General features: G+C 45.6%; 2 protein-coding genes across 2 annotated transcripts in view; one reads left to right on the top strand and one right to left on the bottom strand.

Annotated features, from left to right (window-relative positions):
• Positions 1-6371: 6371 nt before the first annotated feature.
• Positions 6372-21761, top strand: part of LOC149460589 (uncharacterized) — a 67350-nt gene continuing 51960 nt past the window's right edge. Inside the window, exon 1 of the mRNA XM_089679432.1 lies at positions 6372-7958. Within this exon, the coding sequence (XP_089535558.1) occupies positions 6664-7958 (1295 nt within the window). The 5' untranslated portion in view covers positions 6372-6663. The remainder of the gene's footprint in view (positions 7959-21761) is intronic.
• Positions 8012-21761, bottom strand: part of LOC149460590 (uncharacterized) — a 28133-nt gene continuing 14383 nt past the window's right edge. Inside the window, exons 4-5 of the mRNA XM_089679461.1 lie at positions 21606-21689; positions 8012-8056 (exon numbers count right to left, since the gene is read on the bottom strand). Of these exons, the coding sequence (XP_089535587.1) occupies positions 8012-8056; positions 21606-21689 (129 nt within the window). The remainder of the gene's footprint in view (positions 8057-21605; positions 21690-21761) is intronic.

Raw genomic sequence — 21761 nt, forward strand, 5'->3', positions numbered from 1 at the left:
CTCTTCCTTGGAACTGCCATCTGATCTGTCTCCTTCCTCTCTTCCTTGGGACCTCCATCTGATCTGTCTCCTTCCTCGGGACTGCAATCTGATCTGTCTCCTTCCTCTCTTCCTCGGGACTGCCATCTGATCTGTCTCCTTCCTCTCTTCCTCGGGACTGCGATCTGATCTGTCTCCTTCCACTCTTCCTCGGGACTATCATCTGATCTGTCTCCTTCCTCCCTTCCTCGGGACAGCCATCTGATCTGTCTCCTTCCTCTCTTCCTCGGGGCAGCCATCTGATCTGTCTCCTTCCTCTCTTCCTCGGGACTGCCATCTGATCTGTCTCCTTCCTCTCTTCCTCGGGACTGTCATCTGATCTGTCTCCTTCCTCCCTTCCTCGGGACCGCCATCTGATCTGTCTCCTTCCTCCCTTCCTCGGGACCGCCATCTAATCTGTCTCCTTCCTCTCTTCCTCGGGACTGCCATCTGATCTGTCTCCTTCCTCTCTGCCTCGGGACTGCCATCTGATCTGTCTCCTTCCTCTCTTCCTTGGGACTGCCATCTGATCTGTCTCCTTCCTCTCTTCCTTGGGACTGCCATCTGATCTGTCTCCTCCCTCTCTTACTCGGGACCGCCATCTGGTCTGTCTCCTTCCTCTCTTCCTCGGGATTGCCATCTGATCTCTCTCCTTCCTCTCTTCCTCGGGACCGCCATCTGATCTGTCTCCTTCCTCTCTTCCTCGGGACCGCCATCTGATCTGTCTCCCTCTCTTCCTCGGGACCGCTATCTGATCTGTCTGCTTCCTCTCTTCCTTGGGACCGCCATCTGATCTGTCTCCTTCCTCGGGACCGCCATCTGATCTGTCTCCTTCCTCTCTTCCTCGGGTCTGTCATCTGATCTGTCTCCTTCCTCTCTTCCTCGGGTCTGTCATCTGATCTGTCTCCTTCCTCTCTTCCTCGGGTCTGTCATCTGATCTGTCTCCTTCCTCTCTTCCTCGGGTCTGTCATCTGATCTGTCTCCTTCCTCTCTTCCTCGGGACTGCGATCTGATCTGTCTCCTTCCTCGGGACTGCGATCTGATCTGTCTCCTTCCTCCCTTCCTCAGGACTGCCATCTGATCTGTCTCCTTCCTCTCTTCCTCGGAACTGCCATCTGATCTGTCTCCTTCCTCTCTTCCTCGGAACTGCCATCTGATCTGTCTCCTTCCTCTCTTCCTCGGAACTGCCATCTGATCTGTCTCCTTCCTCTCTTCCTCGGAACTGCCATCTGATCTGTCTCCTTCCTCTCTTCCTCGGAACTGCCATCTGATCTGTCTCCTTCCTCTCTTCCTCGGGACTGCCCTCTGATCTGTCTCCTTCCTTGGGACTGCCATCTGATCGGTGTGTAGTTCTGGTAATTTGTCACTCGGCACTGCGATCTGATCTGTCTCCTTCCTCTCTTCCTCCTACAGCCCCTCCCTCCTCCTCCTCCCGTACTGTACTATCCGGACTCTGTATCTCCACTGCTTGTTCTATGGGAGGCTGTAGTGGTCTATCTGTTCTCAAAGATTTGAGGAAATCTTCATCCTCTGTCTTTGGTAATGCTGGATATACTTGTGTAGACGTTGGCGGGGCAGATGCTGGGGGTTAAAGAGTGGAGATTAAAATTCCTGGGCTCCGGAGCGTAACCAGACACATATCTGAGCCAGTGAATACCTGCAGATTTCATGTATTTAAAGTCACGCCTTGGGCAAGTTGAAAGATGTCTTATCTCCTAAACACAGTCCCCTTATCATGTCCATATGAATCTTATCATTAGACCCATCTCTAGGAAAGGGACCACTGCTTTTCATATCCAGGAACCATTCTGCAGTATTGTCTGTGAAAGGAACCACATAGTGATCATCCCACGGTGATACTCTGATCACATATTCTTTACAAGTTAGCCTAGACCATTCCGGATTCTCTTGTCTTTCTTTTTCTCAGCAATATCACTTAGCACTTTATGCGGAAGCCTTGGAATTTTTGGCAGAGATCCCTTACTTTGGATCTTTCCCATACTGGAAGAGGAAACAGCTGTTAGGCAAAGCAATAAATGATTACAATATCAGTACTTATTCCCTGAAGCGGAGAGGTTGTCATGTCAGCAAAGCCTTCTCCACAGTTCAGGAGTTTAACACCTAAAAGTACAAATCCTTGTAATAAACCTGTTCTGAAGAAACACAAATACTACATAGCAGTTCCATAACACACAGCAAATAGGCACTTCTACTTCTAAAATGCAGAAATAGCCGAGGACTCCTGTGAATTCACAATACATCTGCAGAGGCAATTTTTCCCCAGAGGCTTCCAAAACCTCTGAATTTCCTTTGAGGACCCACCTCAAGGACTCTCCGTGAGATCCAACAATCTCACATGGAAACTTTGGCTGCTGTCCCGGGGTCTTTAACCTCCTCGGCGGTATGATTCTTTCTAATTTTTTGTGCTGAAAGCGGTACATTATTTTGCATGGAAATATGTAGTTTTTTTATTGTAGGCTGTAATTTTTAGGAATAACTCACTGAAATCTATCCGAAAAAGAGTCTATTAAACATCCCGGATATGATAAAACTTGAAACACGAAATCATAAATTATAATTTAATAAATAATCATAAAAAATAATAATATAATAATAAATTTAATTCAATAATATAATTATAGATGAGCGAAGTATTCAAAAATTCGATTCGGCTGATTCGGCGAATTTCAGGAAGAAATTCGATTCGATGCGAATTTATTCGCTACGAAGTTAACTTATAAAAAGGGTTTCTAGGCTTCAGAGAGCCTTTAAATTAGTGCAGAACGCTGTACCTTTAATTTAAATGCCCTTGGAGATGAGGAAGGAGAAGGAGAAGGATGAGAAGAAGGAGAAGGATGAGAAGAAGGAGAAGGATGAGAAGAAGGAGAAGGATGAGAAGAAGGAGAAGGAGAAGGATGAGAAGAAGGAGAAGGATGAGAAGAAGGAGAAGGATGAGAAGAAGGAGAAGGATGAGAAGAAGGAGGAGAAGAAGGATGAGAAGATGGAGAAGGAGAAGGATGAGAAGAAGGAGAAGGATGAGAAGAAGGAGAAGGATGAGAAGAAGGAGAAGGATGAGAAGAAGGATGAGAAGGATGAGAAGAAGGAGAAGGATGAGAAGGAGAAGGATGAGAAGAAGGATGAGAAGAAGGAGAAGGATGAGAAGAAGGAGAAGGATGAGAAGAAGGAGAAGGATGAGAAGAAGGAGAAGGATGAGAAGAAGGAGAAGAAGGAGAAGGATGAGAAGAAGGATGAGAAGAAGGAGAAGGAGAAGGATGAGAAGAAGGAGAAGGAGAAGGATGAGAAGAAGGAGAAGGATGAGAAGAAGGAGAAGGAGAAGGATGAGAAGAAGGAGAAGGATGAGAAGAAGAAGGATGAGAAGAAGGATGAGAAGAAGGATGAGAAGAAGGAGAAGGATGAGAAGAAGGATGAGAAGAAGGAGAAGGATGAGAAGAAGGATGAGAAGAAGGAGAAGGATGAGAAGAAGGAGAAGGAGAAGGATGAGAAGAAGGAGAAGGATGAGAAGAAGGATGAGAAGAAGGAGAAGGATGAGAAGGACAGTTCTGTGACAGTTTCTGTCTATTTCTGACAGTTCTGGGACATTCACTCCATACAGCGGTTGAAACATTGTATCTATTTGTTTCCATAAATGACATTCTGCAGATACACTTAGAGGAGCTCTGCAGATACACTTTTTGCCGGCTTGGAATTATTCTTATTTTCATCCTACTTCTTCTTCTTCTTCTTCTTCTTCTTCTTCATCCTCATCCTCATCTTCTTCTGAGGATGAGGATGAAGAAGAAGAAGAAGAAGAAGTAGGATGAAAATAAGAATTCCAAACCGGCAAAAAGTGTATCTGCAGAGTTCCTCTATTTCTGACAGTTCTCTGACAGCTCCTTCACATGTACAGCGGTTGAAACATCTGTTTCCGAGTAAAAACATCTGTATCCTAAATGGAAACTAATAGATACAATGTTTCAACCGCTGTACATGTGAAGGAACTGTCAGAGAAATGTCAGAAATAGCGGAGCTCTCTGCAGGGACACTTTTGCCGGCTGATCGGGAAAAATCAGATTCGCGCACCCGAAGTAGGCAAATATTCGGATTCGCCGCGAATCGAATTTTTCCTGAAATTCGTATCGAATTCCGGTTCGCCTGGTTCGATTCGCTCATCTCTAAATATAATCAAACCAAAAACACTGACATTTGAAATACAGAGGCAAATTCACACATCGCTGAGCAAAGTCGCAAAATCGTTTTCAGTGTCTGATGACGAATTTCCCCCACAAATCATTATCACTCAATTCTGCAAGTGGTTCTGATTTACTATCGCTGTTCTCTAGCTGATCTAAAACCACTTTTGACGTAAAGGGACGCTTTTTGGCCGCCATGGACTTTTCTAAGTTTCCAGGCAGAAAGAACAGTCAAAATGCAGGCAGGGCGCAGGACAAAGCTCCGAGTGTAGCTCCGGGTTACCGCTTTTGGTATAGAAATTTTACCACGAGCTACACTCGGGAATACCGCCAAGGAGGTTAAAGGGAATTTGATCCGGCAAAACTAAGACAAAATAGCTCAGCTTACCTGACCAGCCTCACCTTTAATCCCGACTTCTGACACCAGATTGCAAGGATTCAACCTATGTCTGTAGCCCTTTAAATGTCTTCGGTAATTTCTGCCCTCTGAGCTCAGGAGGAATAAAGCTCCGGACACCGAAGTGTGCAAACTAAATCTTTGAACGTTTAATGTGTGCGAGCAGGTTTTACAAATGCAGAATGACCAACGATATATTGTAATGACCAACGATATATTGTAATGACCAACGATATATTGTAATGACCAACGATATATTGTAATGACCAACGATGTATTGTAATGACCAACGATATATTGTAATGACCAACGATGTATTGTAATGACCAACGATGTATTGTAATGACCAACGATATTGAATCAAATCCCCCTGATGAAGCCACGTGACCAGTGGCGTAACGCGTAGGGGTGGGACTGTAACGTCACTCGGAGGGAGTCAGTTCGTTTGCCGGACCACGAGTACACAGCTCCGACAATCAGCGGTGGTTTGGGATTGTATTTGTGCTACCACTATCCGCACACTTTATATGTGAGTGCCATATCCCAAGCAAATTAAAGTCATACTTATATAAAAGATAAAGCACCATGTCGAGATCTTTTTTGTATGTGGAGAATCGCATGGAGATGAAAATATAGAGGAATTGCACCCTCTGGAGAGGAGATTCATCCTATAGCATATGTCGCATACCATGAATATCTTAAAGCAGGAGTTCTAAACAAGCAGGTTCCAAAGGAGGTGAACCACAAGCTTATATAGCCTAATTGCAGGCTTCTTATGAGGTGAGCGCATATCTTCACTGGAGGGAGGATTCACAAGCAGTCACCGATTTATAATCTTTGTAGATTGAAGATTTTCCAGCACAAAGTCACTTTTTGGGACATTTGCTTTATATATATTTATATTTATTTTTATTTTTATTTTTTAGAATATTTTTTATTTTTATTTTTATTTTATAGTTTTTATTTTTTATTTTTTTGTGCACATTATTTATTTGTACTAATTTAAATTATAAGTGTATTAGTATTTATGTTTACTTACACACATCATTCTTAATTACTGTGATCCTTATAATAGAGATCAAATTCAAATAACAATATATTGATTTGAGGTTTGGGAGCGCAACACTATATATTTTATTTTTGCGATATATTGTAATGACCAACGATGTATTGTAATGACCAACGAAATATTGTAATGACCAACGATGTATTGTAATGACCAACGATATATTGTAATGACCAACGATGTATTGTAATGACCAACGATATATTGTAATGACCAACGATATATTGTAATGACCAACGATATATTGTAATGACCAACGATATATTGTAATGACCAACGATGTATTGTAATGACCAACGATATATTGTAATGACCAACGATATATTGTAATGACCTACGATATATTGTAATGACCAACGATATATTGTAATGACCAACGATGTATTGTAATGACCAACGAAATATTGTAATGACCAACGATGTATTGTAATGACCAACGATGTATTGTAATGACCAACGAAATATTGTAATGACCAACGATGTATTGTAATGACCAACGAAATATTGTAATGACCAACGATGTATTGTAATGACCAACGATGTATTGTAATGACCAACGAAATATTGTAATGACCAACGATGTATTGTAATGACCAACGAAATATTGTAATGACCAACGATATATTGTAATGACCAACGAAATATTGTAATGACCAACGAAATATTGGACTCTTATCAAGAAAGATAACGACCACAAATGACTGAAGCCCACCATATAAGTCAGTTCCATCTACAGAATGGGAACTGAATTCATGAAACAAACAGTCAATATAAGTGACATATAAACACCAAACTAACTTGTTCACACATCTACAATGGAGGCATTAAACACAATGGATGCCAGTTAATAAGACATTTTTCCTTACAGGGGTATTTGTACCGTCCTGATATTTGGGGGGATTTGTCCTGTCCTGATATTTGGGGGGATTTGAACCAATCAGCTCCTGTCTAGTAATCCTCTTTGTCTTTGTATTTTAGTCCATGGCCGGGAGATGAGGAAAACCTCCGAGGATTGTCTCACTTTGTCTCCAGACTGGAAAGTAGAAGATGAGGACATCACACAGTATAGTCCAGGAGAAAGCCCGGCTCCCTCCAATGTGCATCCGGCACCACCCAGTGTAGATGGACCATCGGATTACTCGTATCCTGAGGAACCTCAGACTGTGTGGGACCGGGCCGGCCTTCCAACAGGGAAAAAGTTCTCCTGTCTTGAGTGCGGGAAATGTTTCCATCATAAATACCGTCTTAATATGCATATAAGATCTCACACAGGAGAGAAGCCATATTCCTGTCCTGAGTGCGGGAAATGTTTTTCAGTGAAGTCCAGTCTTTACAGACATCAGACATCTCTCAAGGGGGAGAAGCCATTTTCCTGTCCTGAGTGCGGGAAATGTTTTTCAGTGAAGTCCCATCTTTCCAGGCATCAGACATGTCACACAGGGGAGAAGCCGTATTCTTGTCCTGAGTGTGGGAAATGTTTTTCACAAAAATCCAGTCTGCACAAACATCAGAGATCTCACACAGGGGAGAAGCCATATTCTTGTCCTGAGTGTGGGAAATGTTTTTCACAGAAGTCCAGTCTGCACAAACATCAGATGTCTCACACGGGGGAGAAGCCATTTTCCTGTCCTGAGTGCGGGAAATGTTTTTCACTGAAGTCCCATCTTTCGAGGCATCAGACATCTCACATGGGGGAAAAGCCATATTCTTGTTCTGAGTGCGGGAAATGTTTTTCATTGAAGTCCTATCTTTACAGACACCAGAAATTTCACACAGGAGAGAAGCCGTATTCCTGTTCTGAGTGCGGGAAATGTTTTTCAGAGAAGTCCAGTCTGCACAAGCATCAGAGATCTCACACGGGGGAAAAACCATATTCTTGTTCTGTGTGCGGGAAATGTTTTTCACAGAAGTCCAGTGTGCACAAACATCAGAGATCTCACACGGGAGAGAAGCCGTATTCTTGTCCTGAGTGTGGGAAATGTTTTTCACAGATGTCTCATCTTCACAAACATCAGAGATCTCACACAGGGGAGAAGCCGTATTCTTGTCCTGAGTGCGGGAAATGTTTTTCAGAGAAGTCAAGTCTTTACAGCCATCAGAGATCTCACATGGGGGAGAAGCCGTATTCCTGTCTGGAGTGCGGGAATTGTTTTTCACAGAAGTCCAGTCTTCACACACATCAGAGACTGCACACGGGGGAGAAGCCGTATTCCTGTCCTGAGTGCGTGAAATGTTTTTCACAGAAGTCCTATCTTTATACACATCAGAGATTGCACACAGGGAAAAAGTCACTTTTCTGTTCTGAGTGCGGGAAATGTTTTGTAAATCAAGCAGATCTTGTCAAGCATCAAAGGTCTCACAAAAGGGAAAAGCTTTATTCCCGTCCTGAGTGTGGGAAATGTTTTTCAGAAAAGTCCAATCTTTACAAACATCAGAGGTCTCACATGGGGGAGAAGCCACTTTCCTGTCCTGAGTGAGGGAAATGTTCCTCACTGAAGTCCTGTCTTCCTGTACATCAGGGGTCCCACACAACCATGGAGGTGTATTAGTGCCTTGAGTGTGGGAAATGTCTTCTAGATGAATGTTGCTGGACATCCCAGCTCTCATGTGGGGAAGAAGCACACCCTGATATACACCTCAGATATACTCCATGGCTGATCTTCATCATGGAAGAAACAGTCCATAAGGAGATCAGAGGTCCCCAAAGACATGGATGAAGTGTGGGACCGAGTTGGCCATTGATAGCAGGAGAAGAATAAAAATGGAGTCCTGCCCTGTGATTGGCTGAGTACATTTTGTGGTGGGAGATTTCACAAACACTTGGAGGTCTATGGAGAACAATGTTGAACGGATGTGACCGGCATTCTCCAGCTGGGAGGAGTTTTGGCCGTATTTTATTTCTTATGATCATTGGCTCCATCTAGTGGCCATAATATCATATTGGGCTAGTTTTACTGATGGAGATATTTCAGAAAAATCACCTCATTGTGGCCACTAGATGGAGCCAGCGATCATAGGAAATCACTGTGTTACTTAACATATGGCCAGATGTTGTCACAGCTGGAGGAATGATTGTCTCATTGCTCCAATGAATGTTCTATAAATAGAGCCCTTGGTTTCCTTCATCAGACACGCCCCATACTAATCCCTGAGGTCACACTCCCGCACTCTGAGGTCATACTCCCGCATTCTGAGGTCACACTCCCGCACCCTGAGGTCACACTCCCGCACCCTGAGGTCACACTCCCGCACCCTGAGGTCACACTCCCGCACCCTGAGGTCACACTCCGGCACCCTGAGGTCACACTCCCGCACTCTGAGGTCACACTCCCGCACCCTGAGGTCACACTCCGGCACCCTGAGGTCACGCTCCGGCACTCTGAGGTCACACTCCCGCACCCTGAGGTCATACTCCGGCACTCTGAGGTCACACTCCTGCACTCTGAGGTCACACTCCCGCACTCTGAGGTCACACTCCCGCACCCTGAGGTCACACTCCCGCACCCTGAGGTCACGCTCCCGCACTCTGAGGTCACGCTCCGGCACCCTGAGGTCACGCTCCCGCACTCTGATGTCACACTCCCGCACTCTGAGGTCACACTCCCGCACTCTGAGGTCACACTCCCGCACTCTGAGACAGATAAAACTTTATTTTGGTGGTATTTATTCACCGCTGGAATTTTTATTTTTTTTGCTATATAAATTAAAATGTCCAAAAATGTTGAAAATAAAATGTTTTTCTTATAAAATTTTGCAAATAAATAATCTTTCTTCATAAATCTTGGCCAAAATGTATTCAGATATCTTTTTAGTAAAAAAAAAAAACAAATTAGTTTATAACCAAAAATTATAATTTTTCCAAAAAAAGTTTTACATTTTTATTTTTTTATATTATTATTTATGTTTTTTTTTACACCCATAAAGGCTGTAAAAGCAATAATTTCTCCTTCTCTCTATCTGCATTCCTGCAGCCATTGAGAAATACTGTGAGAGCTGTGATTGGTCACAGCTTGTCACATGGTACAAGTCTGTTGAGAATAGCCCTGTACCATGTGACCTCGGTGATCATTCACAGATTTCACTGGTAGTAAGCAATGATGTCAGGAAGTGACATTCTCCTTACTACTATTCATGTGATCACTTGTCTTCAGTTCACTGATCTTCCTAGTGAATGGCTGTGCAGGGAGGGGGGATCTCAGGACAAGTCTGATGATTGGAGGAGAGCAGACTGAGCTCCCAGCAGTTAGAGAACTGACCACGCTGAGCTCTCATGACTAATGTGGTCAGTTTTAATAGGAAATCAGAGGGACTGGCAGGATCACTGGGGATCAAATATAAATAGGAGCTAATAGACGTCCCTGACTGTAAGCCCAGCACCCTATGATGATGTGCATCGCATGAAACGTGTCAGATGGGCTATAGTTTCTGGACGTCTGACCACCGCTGGTGGCCATTTTGAATTCTATATGGTCAGTTTCTATTTATTTACTTGTATTTTCTATACTTTGTAAACAATAAATCAGTTATCTACGGTATCACGCTATGTGGTGTCCCTTATTGGGCTCTCTTCATTGAGAGCCTTCACCCACAGAGCCTGGGACCCCAGACGGTGATACACAGTTAGGTCCTCGGAGTACTCCACTCTAGACGAGACCCGATGGTGTAAGATCCTGGGAGCAGTTGACCATTATCACACCTGATGAGACAGGCTAATCTCATATGCGGTTTTTTTTACGCACTTCTGGTGAGTGCGCATTTTATTTATTCCACACTCATCGTTTGCTTCACTGGATTTACTCCCCACACACTCATTAGGATCTACCAGATCCCCACGTGGCTTTTTATTCCATTACCTTGGGACATTCCTTTCACCTTTCACCTTAGGGTGATTCATTGACTTTGCACTTTATATTTCTATGTATTTTATACCTTTTATTATACCATATAATATCATTATGGTTTAGTTTTTCATGCATATTTAGGGCTGCACCTATTTCTATTTCTTAGTGTTTTGAAGGTTCAAGTTGGTTGCCTTTTTGGTGTTCTAGCTGCTATTTCAGAGTTTCATATAACGCTCGCTTACCATCCTGCTGTACTCAAATCAGAGGGACTGGCAGGATCACCGGGGATCTCACACAAAGGAAGCAATACAGAGAGAAGAGGAGACGTCTTCATACCAGGACATGGGACAGCCGGCACAGATCAGGAATAGGACATGTTGGAGGAACATATTCTTTGAAGGAGAAGTTCAGGCAAAGCTCTTTTGTCTGTACTTCTCCTGTGGATCAGAGGAGTGCAGTTCATTCTGATCTCCTGTGACCCGTTTTCAGGTGAAGCCCGCTGTCAGCTGACATCACTCAGCCGGTCCAGGCTGGGGAAAGATCACGCAGGCACAGGGAGAACATGCAAACTCCAGGCAGGTATGGCAGTGGTTGGGATTTAAATGCTAGTTCTTCTAGGACAGCGGTTCTCAACCTGGGGGTCGCGACCCCTTTGGGGGTCGAACGACCATTTCACAGGGGTCACCTAAGACCATCGGAAAACACATATTTCCGATGGTCTTAGGAACCGAGACACCGCTCCTCTGACTCAGTCGATGTGTGGGCACACCTCCGGGATCACTCAACAGCTCCGCCTCCTCGCCGCTGATTGGCCACCGGAACTGTAGCTCAGGAGAGGCACACAGGCGGCCAATCACCGGCGAGGAGGTGGAGCTTGGAGAGGAGGAGCCGAGCGGCAGCGTGCGTAGATCTAAGAAGATCGAGGGAGCTGCCGGAGCGAGTGAAGAGAGAGGCCAGAGAAGGAAGACAGCTGACAGGTAAGTGAGAGAGCGAGCCCAGGCTGGAGCAGGGGTCAGCAAGGTAAGTATCATTGGTGTCAGTGGGAGGAATAGTGCCCCATCATTTGTGTCACTAATACCAACGATGGGGCACTATTCCTCCCCCCACTGACACCAACGATGGGGCACTATTCCTCCCCCCACTGACACCAATGATGGGGCACTATTTCTCCCACCACTGACACCAACGATGGGGCACTATTCCTCCCCCCCACTGACACCAACGATGGGGCACTATTCCTCCCCCCACTGACACCAACGATGGGGCACTATTCCTCCCCCCACTGACACCAACGATGGGGCACTATTTCTCCCACCACTGACACCAACGATGGGGCACTATTCCTCCCCCCACTGACACCAACGATGGGGCACTATTCCTCCCCCCCACTGACACCAATGATGGGGCACTATTCCTCCCCCCCACTGACACCAAGAATGGGGCACTATTCCTCCCCCTACCGACACCAACGATGGGACACTATTTCCCCCCCCCACTGACACCAACGATGGGGCACTATTCCCCACCTGACCCCAATGATGGGGCACTATTTCCCCCTCCACCACACTGACATCAATGATGGGGCACTATTCCTCCCACTGACACCAATGATGGGGCACTATTCCTCCCACTGACACCAATGATGGGGCACTATTCCCCCCACTGACACCAATGATGGGGCACTATTCCCCCCACTGACACCAATGATGGGGCACTATTCCCCCCACTGACATCAATGATGGGGCACTATTCCCCCCACTGACATCAATGATGGGGCACTATTCCTCCCACTGACACCAATGATGGGGCACTATTCCTCCCACTGACACCAATGATGGGGCACTATTCCCCCCACTGACACCAATGATGGGGCACTATTCCCCCCACTGACACCAATGATGGGGCACTATTCCCCCCACTGACACCAATGATGGGGCTCTATTCCCCCCACTGACACCAATGATAAGGCTCTATTCCCCCCACTGACACCAATGATGGGACTCTATTCCCCCCACTGACACCAATGATGGGGCACTATTCCCCCCACTGACACCAATGATGAGGCACTATTCCCCCCACTGACACCAATGATGGGGCACTATTCCTCCCACTGACACCAATGATGGGGCACTATTCCCCCCACTGACACCAATGATGGGGCATTATTCCTCCCACTAATACCAATGATGGGGCACTATTCCTCCCACTGACACCAATGATGGGGCACTATTCCTCCCACTAATACCAATGATGGGGCACTATTCCTCACACTGACACCAACGACGGGACTCTATTCCTCCCACTGACACCAACGACGGGGCACTATTCCTCCCACTGACACCAATGATGGGGCACTATTCCCCCCACTGACACCAATGATGGGGCACTATTCCTCCCACTGACACCAATGATGGGGCACTATTCCCCCCACTGACACCAATGATGGGGCACTATTCCTCCCACTAATACCAATGATGGGGCACTATTCCTCCCACTGACACCAATGATGGGGCACTATTCCTCCCACTAATACCAATGATGGGGCACTATTCCTCACACTGACACCAACGACGGGACTCTATTCCTCCCACTGACACCAACGACGGGGCACTATTCCTCCCACTGACACCAACTATGGGGCACTATTCCTCCCACTGACACCAATGATGGGGCACTATTCCTCCCACTGACACCAACGATGGGGCACTATTCCTCCCACTGACACCAACGATGGGGCACTATTCCTCCCACTGACACCAACGATGGGACACTATTCATCCCACTGACATCAGTGATGGGGCACTAGTCCTCCCACTGCAAAATTACAGTTATGAAGTAGCAACGAAAATAATTTTATGGTTGGGGGTCACCACAACATGAGGAACTGTATTAAGGGGTCGCGGCATTAGAAAGGTTGAGAACCACTGTTCTAGGAGGAAGTGCTAACCATTTATATGTTTCTATAAAGGTGGGAAGTATGTAGCAGTGAATAGACCTCCCAGCAATGTTATTACCAGGCTGCAGCTAGGGGGCGCTCTAATGTGTACAGTGTGACCCCAGCAGAGTGATCCCATCTAGCCCACATTAACCCTCTCACTGCCACAGCTGTTTCTGCATTATTTTGCACACATGGGAAAATGCAGATTTTAGGCCTGAAGATGAGATAAACCCCCAAACATCTATTATTAGAGGCCCTGGAGAATAAAGTTTTGGTAATTTTGGGGGAATTCCGGATCATCATATACTAAGCAGGATTTGGATCCCGGTGGAGAACTTTCACCCCAAGAAAAAATGAGGGTGAGGTCAGCAGAGGAGCCCATAGTAAAGGAGGAAACTCTGAAATGTTTTCTTCAGAAGGTCGGAGTTTACTGGACAAGTGAATGTAAAATACACCATCAACGCGTTTCATGGCTTCAAAGTGTCACTTCATCAGGACAGGTGTAAGAAGACGATATAAAAATAGGGAATGAAGTAACAGTCCAGTATATGGTATTATAAAGACCCGAGTCACATACAATTCATGGACAGGACTGAGATTTATAGCATTCAGGATTTGTATGATGTTAGACAAGGTGAAGAGATATATGGAGAGGATGATCAATACATGGAGAAATCAATCTATTCTATCATAGAAGGGAATCAATAGATCAATCAATGACATCAACCAATCAATAAGATCCATTTCATGGGATAGATTTATCATTCTGTGCACTGGTTATGTTGGAGGATCAAACCGTGATCACTGGATATTGGAAACATTCCTATTGATCTGATGATTGCTGGCATGGATTCCTGATTGATTATTGCTGGGAATAAAGTCCAATAAACACGCAGATTTGATGGGATTATTGATAGAAAAATCTCTTCATATTCCATGGAATAAATATGTGTAGAATAGTTTGGATTTGATGGAATAAATCTCTATAAAAAGACTTTGTGGGGTTTGTTGGTTCTTTTCTATTCCTCTCTAGGTCTGGATTTCAGGAAGAAGAAACAATTCCTCCAATTTCTAGTGGATGGTGAGGAGGGGAGAGATTTGGGGGAGTTTTGTACATACAGGAGGTAATAGAGAGAATCCGGCTAGTAATTGATGAGAGGAGATTTCACTGGAGAGTTCCATTGGAGAGAATTCAGGGCTGGGGGCACTGCTGGGGCCTGGAGGGTTCTGATTGGACCACCAGTACACGTGTTGTATTAATCTGGGGGTGTGCACTGCTGGGGCCTGGAGGGTTCTGATTGGACCACCAGTACACGTGTTGTATTAATCTGGGGGTGTGCACTGCTAGGGCCTGGAGGGTTCTGATTGGACCACCAGTACACGTGTTGTATTAATCTGGGGGTGTGCACTGCTGGGGCCTGGAGGGTTCTGATTGGACCACCAGTACACGTGTTGTATTAATCTGGGGGTGTGCACTGCTGGGGCCTGGAGGGTTCTGATTGGACCACCAGTACACGTGTTGTATTAATCTGGGGGTGTGCACTGCTGGGGCCTGAAGGGTTCTGATTGGACCACCAGTACACGTGTTGTATTAATCTGGGGGTGTGCACTGCTGGGGCCTGGAGGGTTCTGATTGGACCACCAGTACACGTGTCATATTAATCTGGGGGTGTGCACTGCTGGGGCCTGGAGGGTTCTGATTGGACCACCAGTACACGTGTTGTATTAATCTGGGGGGGTGTGTTTTATCATTAGAATGATTCTGGAAAGATGCCCTCCAGCTGTACACATGGGGGGTGTCCCGGGGGGGTTACAATGTAGAGGGTGGAGAGAGAATACTGTACAGTGTGTAATAATATATTTGGAAAGCTGCCCCTATATACGATGGTGTAAAATCTAGTTGCAGAGCGCCCCCTACATACAATGGTGTCATAGGGAGTCCTCTTCTCCTGATCCTGTTCTGGTGACACCCCAAATCTCAGGATTTTATATCACTTTCGGTAATAATTGTAAACAGGACAAATAGAGAGGCTGAATCTCCCTAAAGGAGGCCGAGGCAGCAATAGAAACCAACAGGAGGTCTAACCCCTCTCCACTCTCCAGAAAATCAATGCCTTTAGTTCTTCTGTAAAACAACCCAGTGAAGGGATGGGGGGAGGAAATATGTTTGTCTTTTCCAGAAGGTTGGATGCAGAATACTTTCATGTCCAGCATACTAAATGGGTCCAATACTGGGATCATCTGAGAAAATGTGTTCTGTATTCCTGGGAGGGAGGCACCTATGGGTTGGTGTTTGTAGAAAATGAACACAGTGAGGACAATGGCAAGTGCTGAATGGCAGAGGTGACTGCATGGAGTCTGTAGTGCCAGAAACTTACTCAAATGTATTCCCCTCCCATCCTCTCCATGGTCCTTCCCCACCCCATCCTTTCTATGCTCCTTTCCATCCCGAGACTCTCTAGGCTCAATTGCCTACAATTTCTCTAGGCTCCTTCCCTTCCCATCCCCTCTAGGCTTCTTCCCTTCCTCATGCGCTCTAGGCTCCTTCCCCTCCCCCCATCCTCTCTTGGCTTCTTCCCCTCCCCCTATCCTCTCTAGGCTTCTTCTACTCCTCATCCTCATTAGGCTCATTCCCCTCTCCATGCTGTCTAGGCTTCTTCCCCACTCCATCCTCTATAGGCTCCTCCTTCCCATCCTCTATAGGCTCCTCCTTCCCATCCTCTCTAGGCTCCTTCTCCTCCCTATCCTCTTTAGGCTTCTTCCTTTCTAGGCTCCTTCCCCTACTCATCCTCTCTAGGCTCCGTCCTCTTTCCCATCCTCTCTAGGTTCCTTCCCCTCCCCATCCTCTCTAGGCTCCTATTACTCCCCAGCCTTTCTAGGCTCCATTCCCTCCCAATTCTTTCTAGACTCCTTCTCCTCTCCATCCTCTCTAACCTCCCTAGCGGTCTGATTATTTCAGATTTTTGGTGCTGAAAGCGGTACCATTATTTTGCATGGAAATATGTTTTTGTTTTATTGTCGGCTGTAATTTTTAGGAATAACTCCCTGAAATCTGTCCGAACAAGAGTCTAGTAAACATCCCGGGGAGGATAAAACTTGAAACACAAAATCATAAATTATCATTTAATAAATACTCCTAAAAAATAATAATAATAAATGCAATTCAATAATATAATTAAACCAAAAACACTGATATTGGAAATATAGCGCCAAGTTCACACATCGCTGAGCTCAGTCGCAGAATCGTTTTCAGTGTCTGATGAGGAATTTCCCCCACCAATCATTATCACTCAATTCTGCAAGTGGTTCTGATTTACTATCGCTGTTCTCTAGCCGGTCTAAAACCGCGTCTGACCTAAAGGGACGCTTTTTGGACGCCATGGACGTTTCTCAGTTTCCAGGCAGAAAGAAGAGTAAAAATGCAGGCAGGGAGCTGGACAAAGCACTCGGGACAATATGTATGTGAAATGGTTTGATACAGCAATGTTTTACTATGTAATATTTGTTTGCAAAAAAATGATATTTTTTAAAATTTGCCACCAGTTCCGGCACCCGTACGTCCTGACGTCACAGGGACTGGAACACGGAAGCCGGATGCCGGTATCGGCCGGAGGAGATGGCCGGGGATGCTGCAGGGGACACATCACGGGAGCGAAGGACAAGGTAAGCTCTGCAGGGACTCCCTGAACAACGCCGCATGGTAAGCCGGAGTGTAGCTCAGGGTTACCTCTCTTGATACTGAAATTTTACCCCGAGCTACACTCAGGAATACCGCTGGGGAGGCTAGGCTTCTTTCACTCCTCATCCTCGTTAGGCTCTGTCCTCCTTCCCATCCTTTCTAGGTTTCTTCCCCTCCCCATCCTTTCTATGCTTCTTCCCCATCCTCTATACTTTCCTTCCCTTCCTTTTCCACCCTTCTTTCCAATTCTCCTTAAGTTTCTACCCCCCTCCCATCCTCTCTAGGCTTCTTCTCCTCCCATCCTCTCTAGGCTCCTTCTCCTCCCCATCCTCTCTAAGCTCCTTCTCCTCCCCATTCTCTCTAGGCTCTTTCTCCTTTCTAATCCTCTTTTGGCTCCTTCCCCTCCCCATCCTCTCTTGGCTCCATCCCTTCCCCATCCTCTCTAGGCTCCTTCTTCTCCTTGTCATCTCTAGGCTGCTTCTCCTCCTTATCCTTTCTAGGCTTCTTCACCTCTCCATCCTTTCTAGGCTTCTTCTCCTCCCCATCCTTTCTAGGCTCCTTCTCCTCCCCACCTTTCTAGGCTTCTTCACCTCCCCATCCTCTCCAGGCTCCTTCTGCTCCACATCTTCTCTTGGCTCCTTCTGCTTCCCATCCAAGTGCTGTTTGCTAATACATTGTCTTCCCGCTGCATAGTGGAAGTGTAGAGGTATGCCGTGTAGTCATCTGTGGATAATTAGGTCTGAAAAGAGGTCTAGTGTGTCCGGTGTGCTGTGGGCTGAAGAAGCTCACGTGACTCAGTGGATGAAACACGTTGACGTCACATCATCATGGCGCAGCGTTCCCGGCATCCAGGCCTCTCCACACAGCCTCTCCACCTGGCCGCATTGCTCTGGACACACTAGACCTCTTTGCAGACCTCCTCATCCACAGATGATTACACGGCGTGCCTCTACACTTCCACTATGCAGCGGGAGGACAAACGGCACTTGGATGGGTGAGCGGACTCTGTTTTTTGGACTAAGGCACTAATACACTGGGGAAGTCCCCATTCATGGAAATTGCTTGGCTGAGCTCCACCTGTCTGATGTCCTTGTTCCTATCGCTGGCACACAGAGCTCTATCAGTCTCATATTTCTGCTCACCCACTGCCTACTGCACTATCTATCCTGTCATTATAACCCGCCATCCATATACTGGCAACACTGCTATTACCACAATTATCCGTGGATGACTACGTGGATTACCCCCTATGGGATCTATATGGGTCTGCCATGTATGTATATGACCTCACTGAGGATTGAGGGACTCTCCTGTGCTGAAAGTGAATGGTGACCGCTGCCTCCTTTGACTCTACAAGTGCCCCGTTCCGTCATCTCTTTACATCCATCTACTGGCTGTCTTTGTGCCAAGTGTGAGATAGCAGCGTGTGGCTTTATCTGATATCTCAGTGACTATCATCTACATATGAGGATACCTGAGGATTGTCCTCCATGACACCACAAGGGTCTATTATACATGTATGTGACCCCCATGAGGACTGATCGGGTCTCCCTCTACTATCAAGGAGCTTGATTCTGCCCGTCCCTTCATCACCTTCCATTGACTACAATGTCCACATTATCTATCCATTCTATTCTATTTCATGTTGTGTCAGTAATAAAAGTCCCGGAGGGTTGGGAACCCTGCAAGGGGGGCAGAGATATGTGACTGCCTAGTCCAGCCTTTCTCAGCCAGGGTTCCTCCAAAGGGTTCTAGGGCTTCCTTGTCACTTCATTGGGCTGTATATGGAAGTGTCACCGACCAGCCGTTTCTGGATACACAGCTTTGTCATCATTGCACACACAGGATTTTGTTTTTCATTCAATACATTTTTTATTATAATTTCACTTTCAAAGGGATTGCAAAAATAAATCAGGAAATAGTAAATGCAGAAATCCGATTGGTCAGGAAGATCCCTTGTCTGGAATGTGGGGGCGGAGTCATTATTATTGGTGTACAATACAATACACAACGTGTTCCATTATTATAACTAGAGATGAGCGAATCGAACCAGGCGAACCGGAATTCGAGTCGAATTTCAGGAAATATTCGATTCGCGTCGAATCCGAAATTTTGCCTACTTCGGGTGCGCGAATCGAATATTTCCCGATCAGCCGGCAAAAGTGTCCCTGCAGTGAGCTCCGCTATTTCTGACAGATCTCTGACAGAAGGAACACATGTAAAGCGGTTGAAACATTGTATCTATTAGTTTCCATTTAGGATACAGATGTTTCAACCGCTGTACATGTGAAGGAGCTGTCAGAGAACTGTCAGAAATAGAGGAGCTCTGCACATACACTTTTTGCCGGTTTGGAATTCTTATTTTCATCCTACTTCTTCTTCTTCTTCTACTTCTTCATCCTCATCCTCAGAAGAAGAAGAAGAGGATGAGGATGAAGAAGAAGAAGAAGTAGGATGAAAATAAGAATAATTCCAAGCCGGCAAAAAGTGTATGTGCAGAGCTCCTCTAAGTGTATCTGCAGAATAGAGGAACTCTGCACATACACTTTTTGCCGGAAACCGCTGTATGGAGGGAATGTCCCAGAACTGTCAGAAATAGACTATTTATGACAGTTCTGGGACATTCCTTCCATACAGCGGTTGAAACATTGTATCTATTTGTTTCCATAAATGGATCCATTTATGGAAACAAATAGATACAATGTTTCAACCGCTGTATGGAGTGAGTGTCCCAGAACTGTTAGAAATAGTCTATTTCTGACAGTTCTATGACATTCCCTCCATACAGCGGTTGAAACCGCTGTATGGAGTGAATGTCCCAGAACTGTCAGAAATAGACAGAAACTGTCACAGAACTGTCCTTCTTCTCATCCTTCTCCTTCTTCTCATCCTTCTCCTTCTCCTTCTTCTCATCCTTCTCCTTCTTCTCATCCTTCTCATCCTTCTCCTTCTTCTCATCCTTCTCCTTCTTCTCATCCTTCTCCTTCTCCTCATCCTTCTCCTTCTTCTCATCCTTCTCCTTCTCCTCATCCTTCTCCTTCTTCTCATCCTTCTCCTTCTCCTCATCCTTCTCCTTCTCCATCTTCTCATCCTTCTCCTTCTTCTCATCCTTCTCCTTCTTCTCATCCTTCTCCTTCTCCTCATCCTTCTCCTTCTTCTCATCCTTCTCCTTCTTCTCATCCTTCTCCTTCTCCTCATCCTTCTCCTTCTCCTTCTTCTCATCCTTCTCCTTCTCCTTCCTCATCTTCAAGGGCATTTAAATTAAAGGTACAGTGTTCTGCACTAATTTAAAGGCTCTCTGAAGCCTAGAAACCCTTTTAATAAGTTAACTTCGTAGCGAATTAATTCGCATCGAATCGAATTTCATACTGGAATTCGCCGAATCAGCCGAATCGAATTTTTGAGAAATTCGCTCATCTCTAATTATAACAAAGTATTGTAGAAAAGATCCCAACATAGAAAATGGGGGAAAGGAGGAAATAAAGGCGGATATGTAGGGGAATCTGTGTATGGGGAACACATTGGAAGATTTGATTGATGTGATTTTCTGGCGTTCCTCTTTATAAAGTCACATGACTATTCTGTCTGTATGAGAGATTTTATCTCCTGTCCATTCCTTCTCTGTGAATGGGGCTAAAACACTGATGTCATTAGGAGATTTGCTGAGCCGGGGGAATGTTTTCCATCATTACAGAGCATTTCACACTCCATTTATATTCTTCTCCTGATATCAATGGCCAACCCGGTCCCACACTTCATCCATGTCTTTGGGGGCCTCTGATCTCCTTATGAACTGTTTCTTCCATGATGAAGATCAGCCATGGAGTATATCTGAGGTGTATATCAGGGTGTGCTTCTTCCCCACGAGAGCTGGGATGTCCAGCAACATTCATCTAGAAGACATTTCCCGCACTCAAGGCACTAATACACCTCCAGGGTTGTGTGGGACCCCTGATGTACAGGAAGACAGGACTTCAGAGAGGAACATTTCCCTCACTCAGGACAGGAAAGTGGCTTTTACCCCGTGTGACATTTCTGATGGATGGAAAGATTGGACTTCTGTGAAAAACATTTCCCGCACTCAGGACAAGGATATGGCTTTTCCCCTGTGTGAGATCTCTGATGTATGTAAAGATTAGACATATGTGAAAAACATTTCCCGCACTCAAGACAGGAATACGGCTTCTCTCCCGTGTGAGATCTCTGATGTTTGTAAAGGTTGTACTTCACTGAAAAACATTTCCCGCACTCAGGACAGCAATATGGCTTCTTACCCGTGTGAGATCTCTGATGTATGCAAAGACTGGACTTCCATGAAAAACGTTTCCCACACTCATGACAAGAATATGGCTTCTCCCCCGTATGAGATCTCTGATGTGAAACAAGCTCTGATTTTTGAAAAAAACTTTTCCCACAATCAGAACAGGAAAATGGCTTCTCTCCTGTGTGCAGTCTTTGATGTGTGCTAAGGTGAACCTTCTGTGAAAATGTTTTCCCGCACTCAGGACAGGAATATGGTTTCTCAGCTGTGTGAAGCCTCTGATGTTTTTTAAGATTATACTTTTTTGAAAAACATTTCCCGCACTCAATACAGGAATACGGCTTCTCCCCCGTGTGAGATCTCTGATGTGT

This window comes from Staurois parvus, unplaced genomic scaffold (assembly GCF_062004578.1).
Source record: "Staurois parvus isolate SC_StPar_1 unplaced genomic scaffold, SC_StPar_1.0 ptg000224l, whole genome shotgun sequence".
NCBI lineage: Eukaryota > Metazoa > Chordata > Amphibia > Anura > Ranidae > Staurois > Staurois parvus.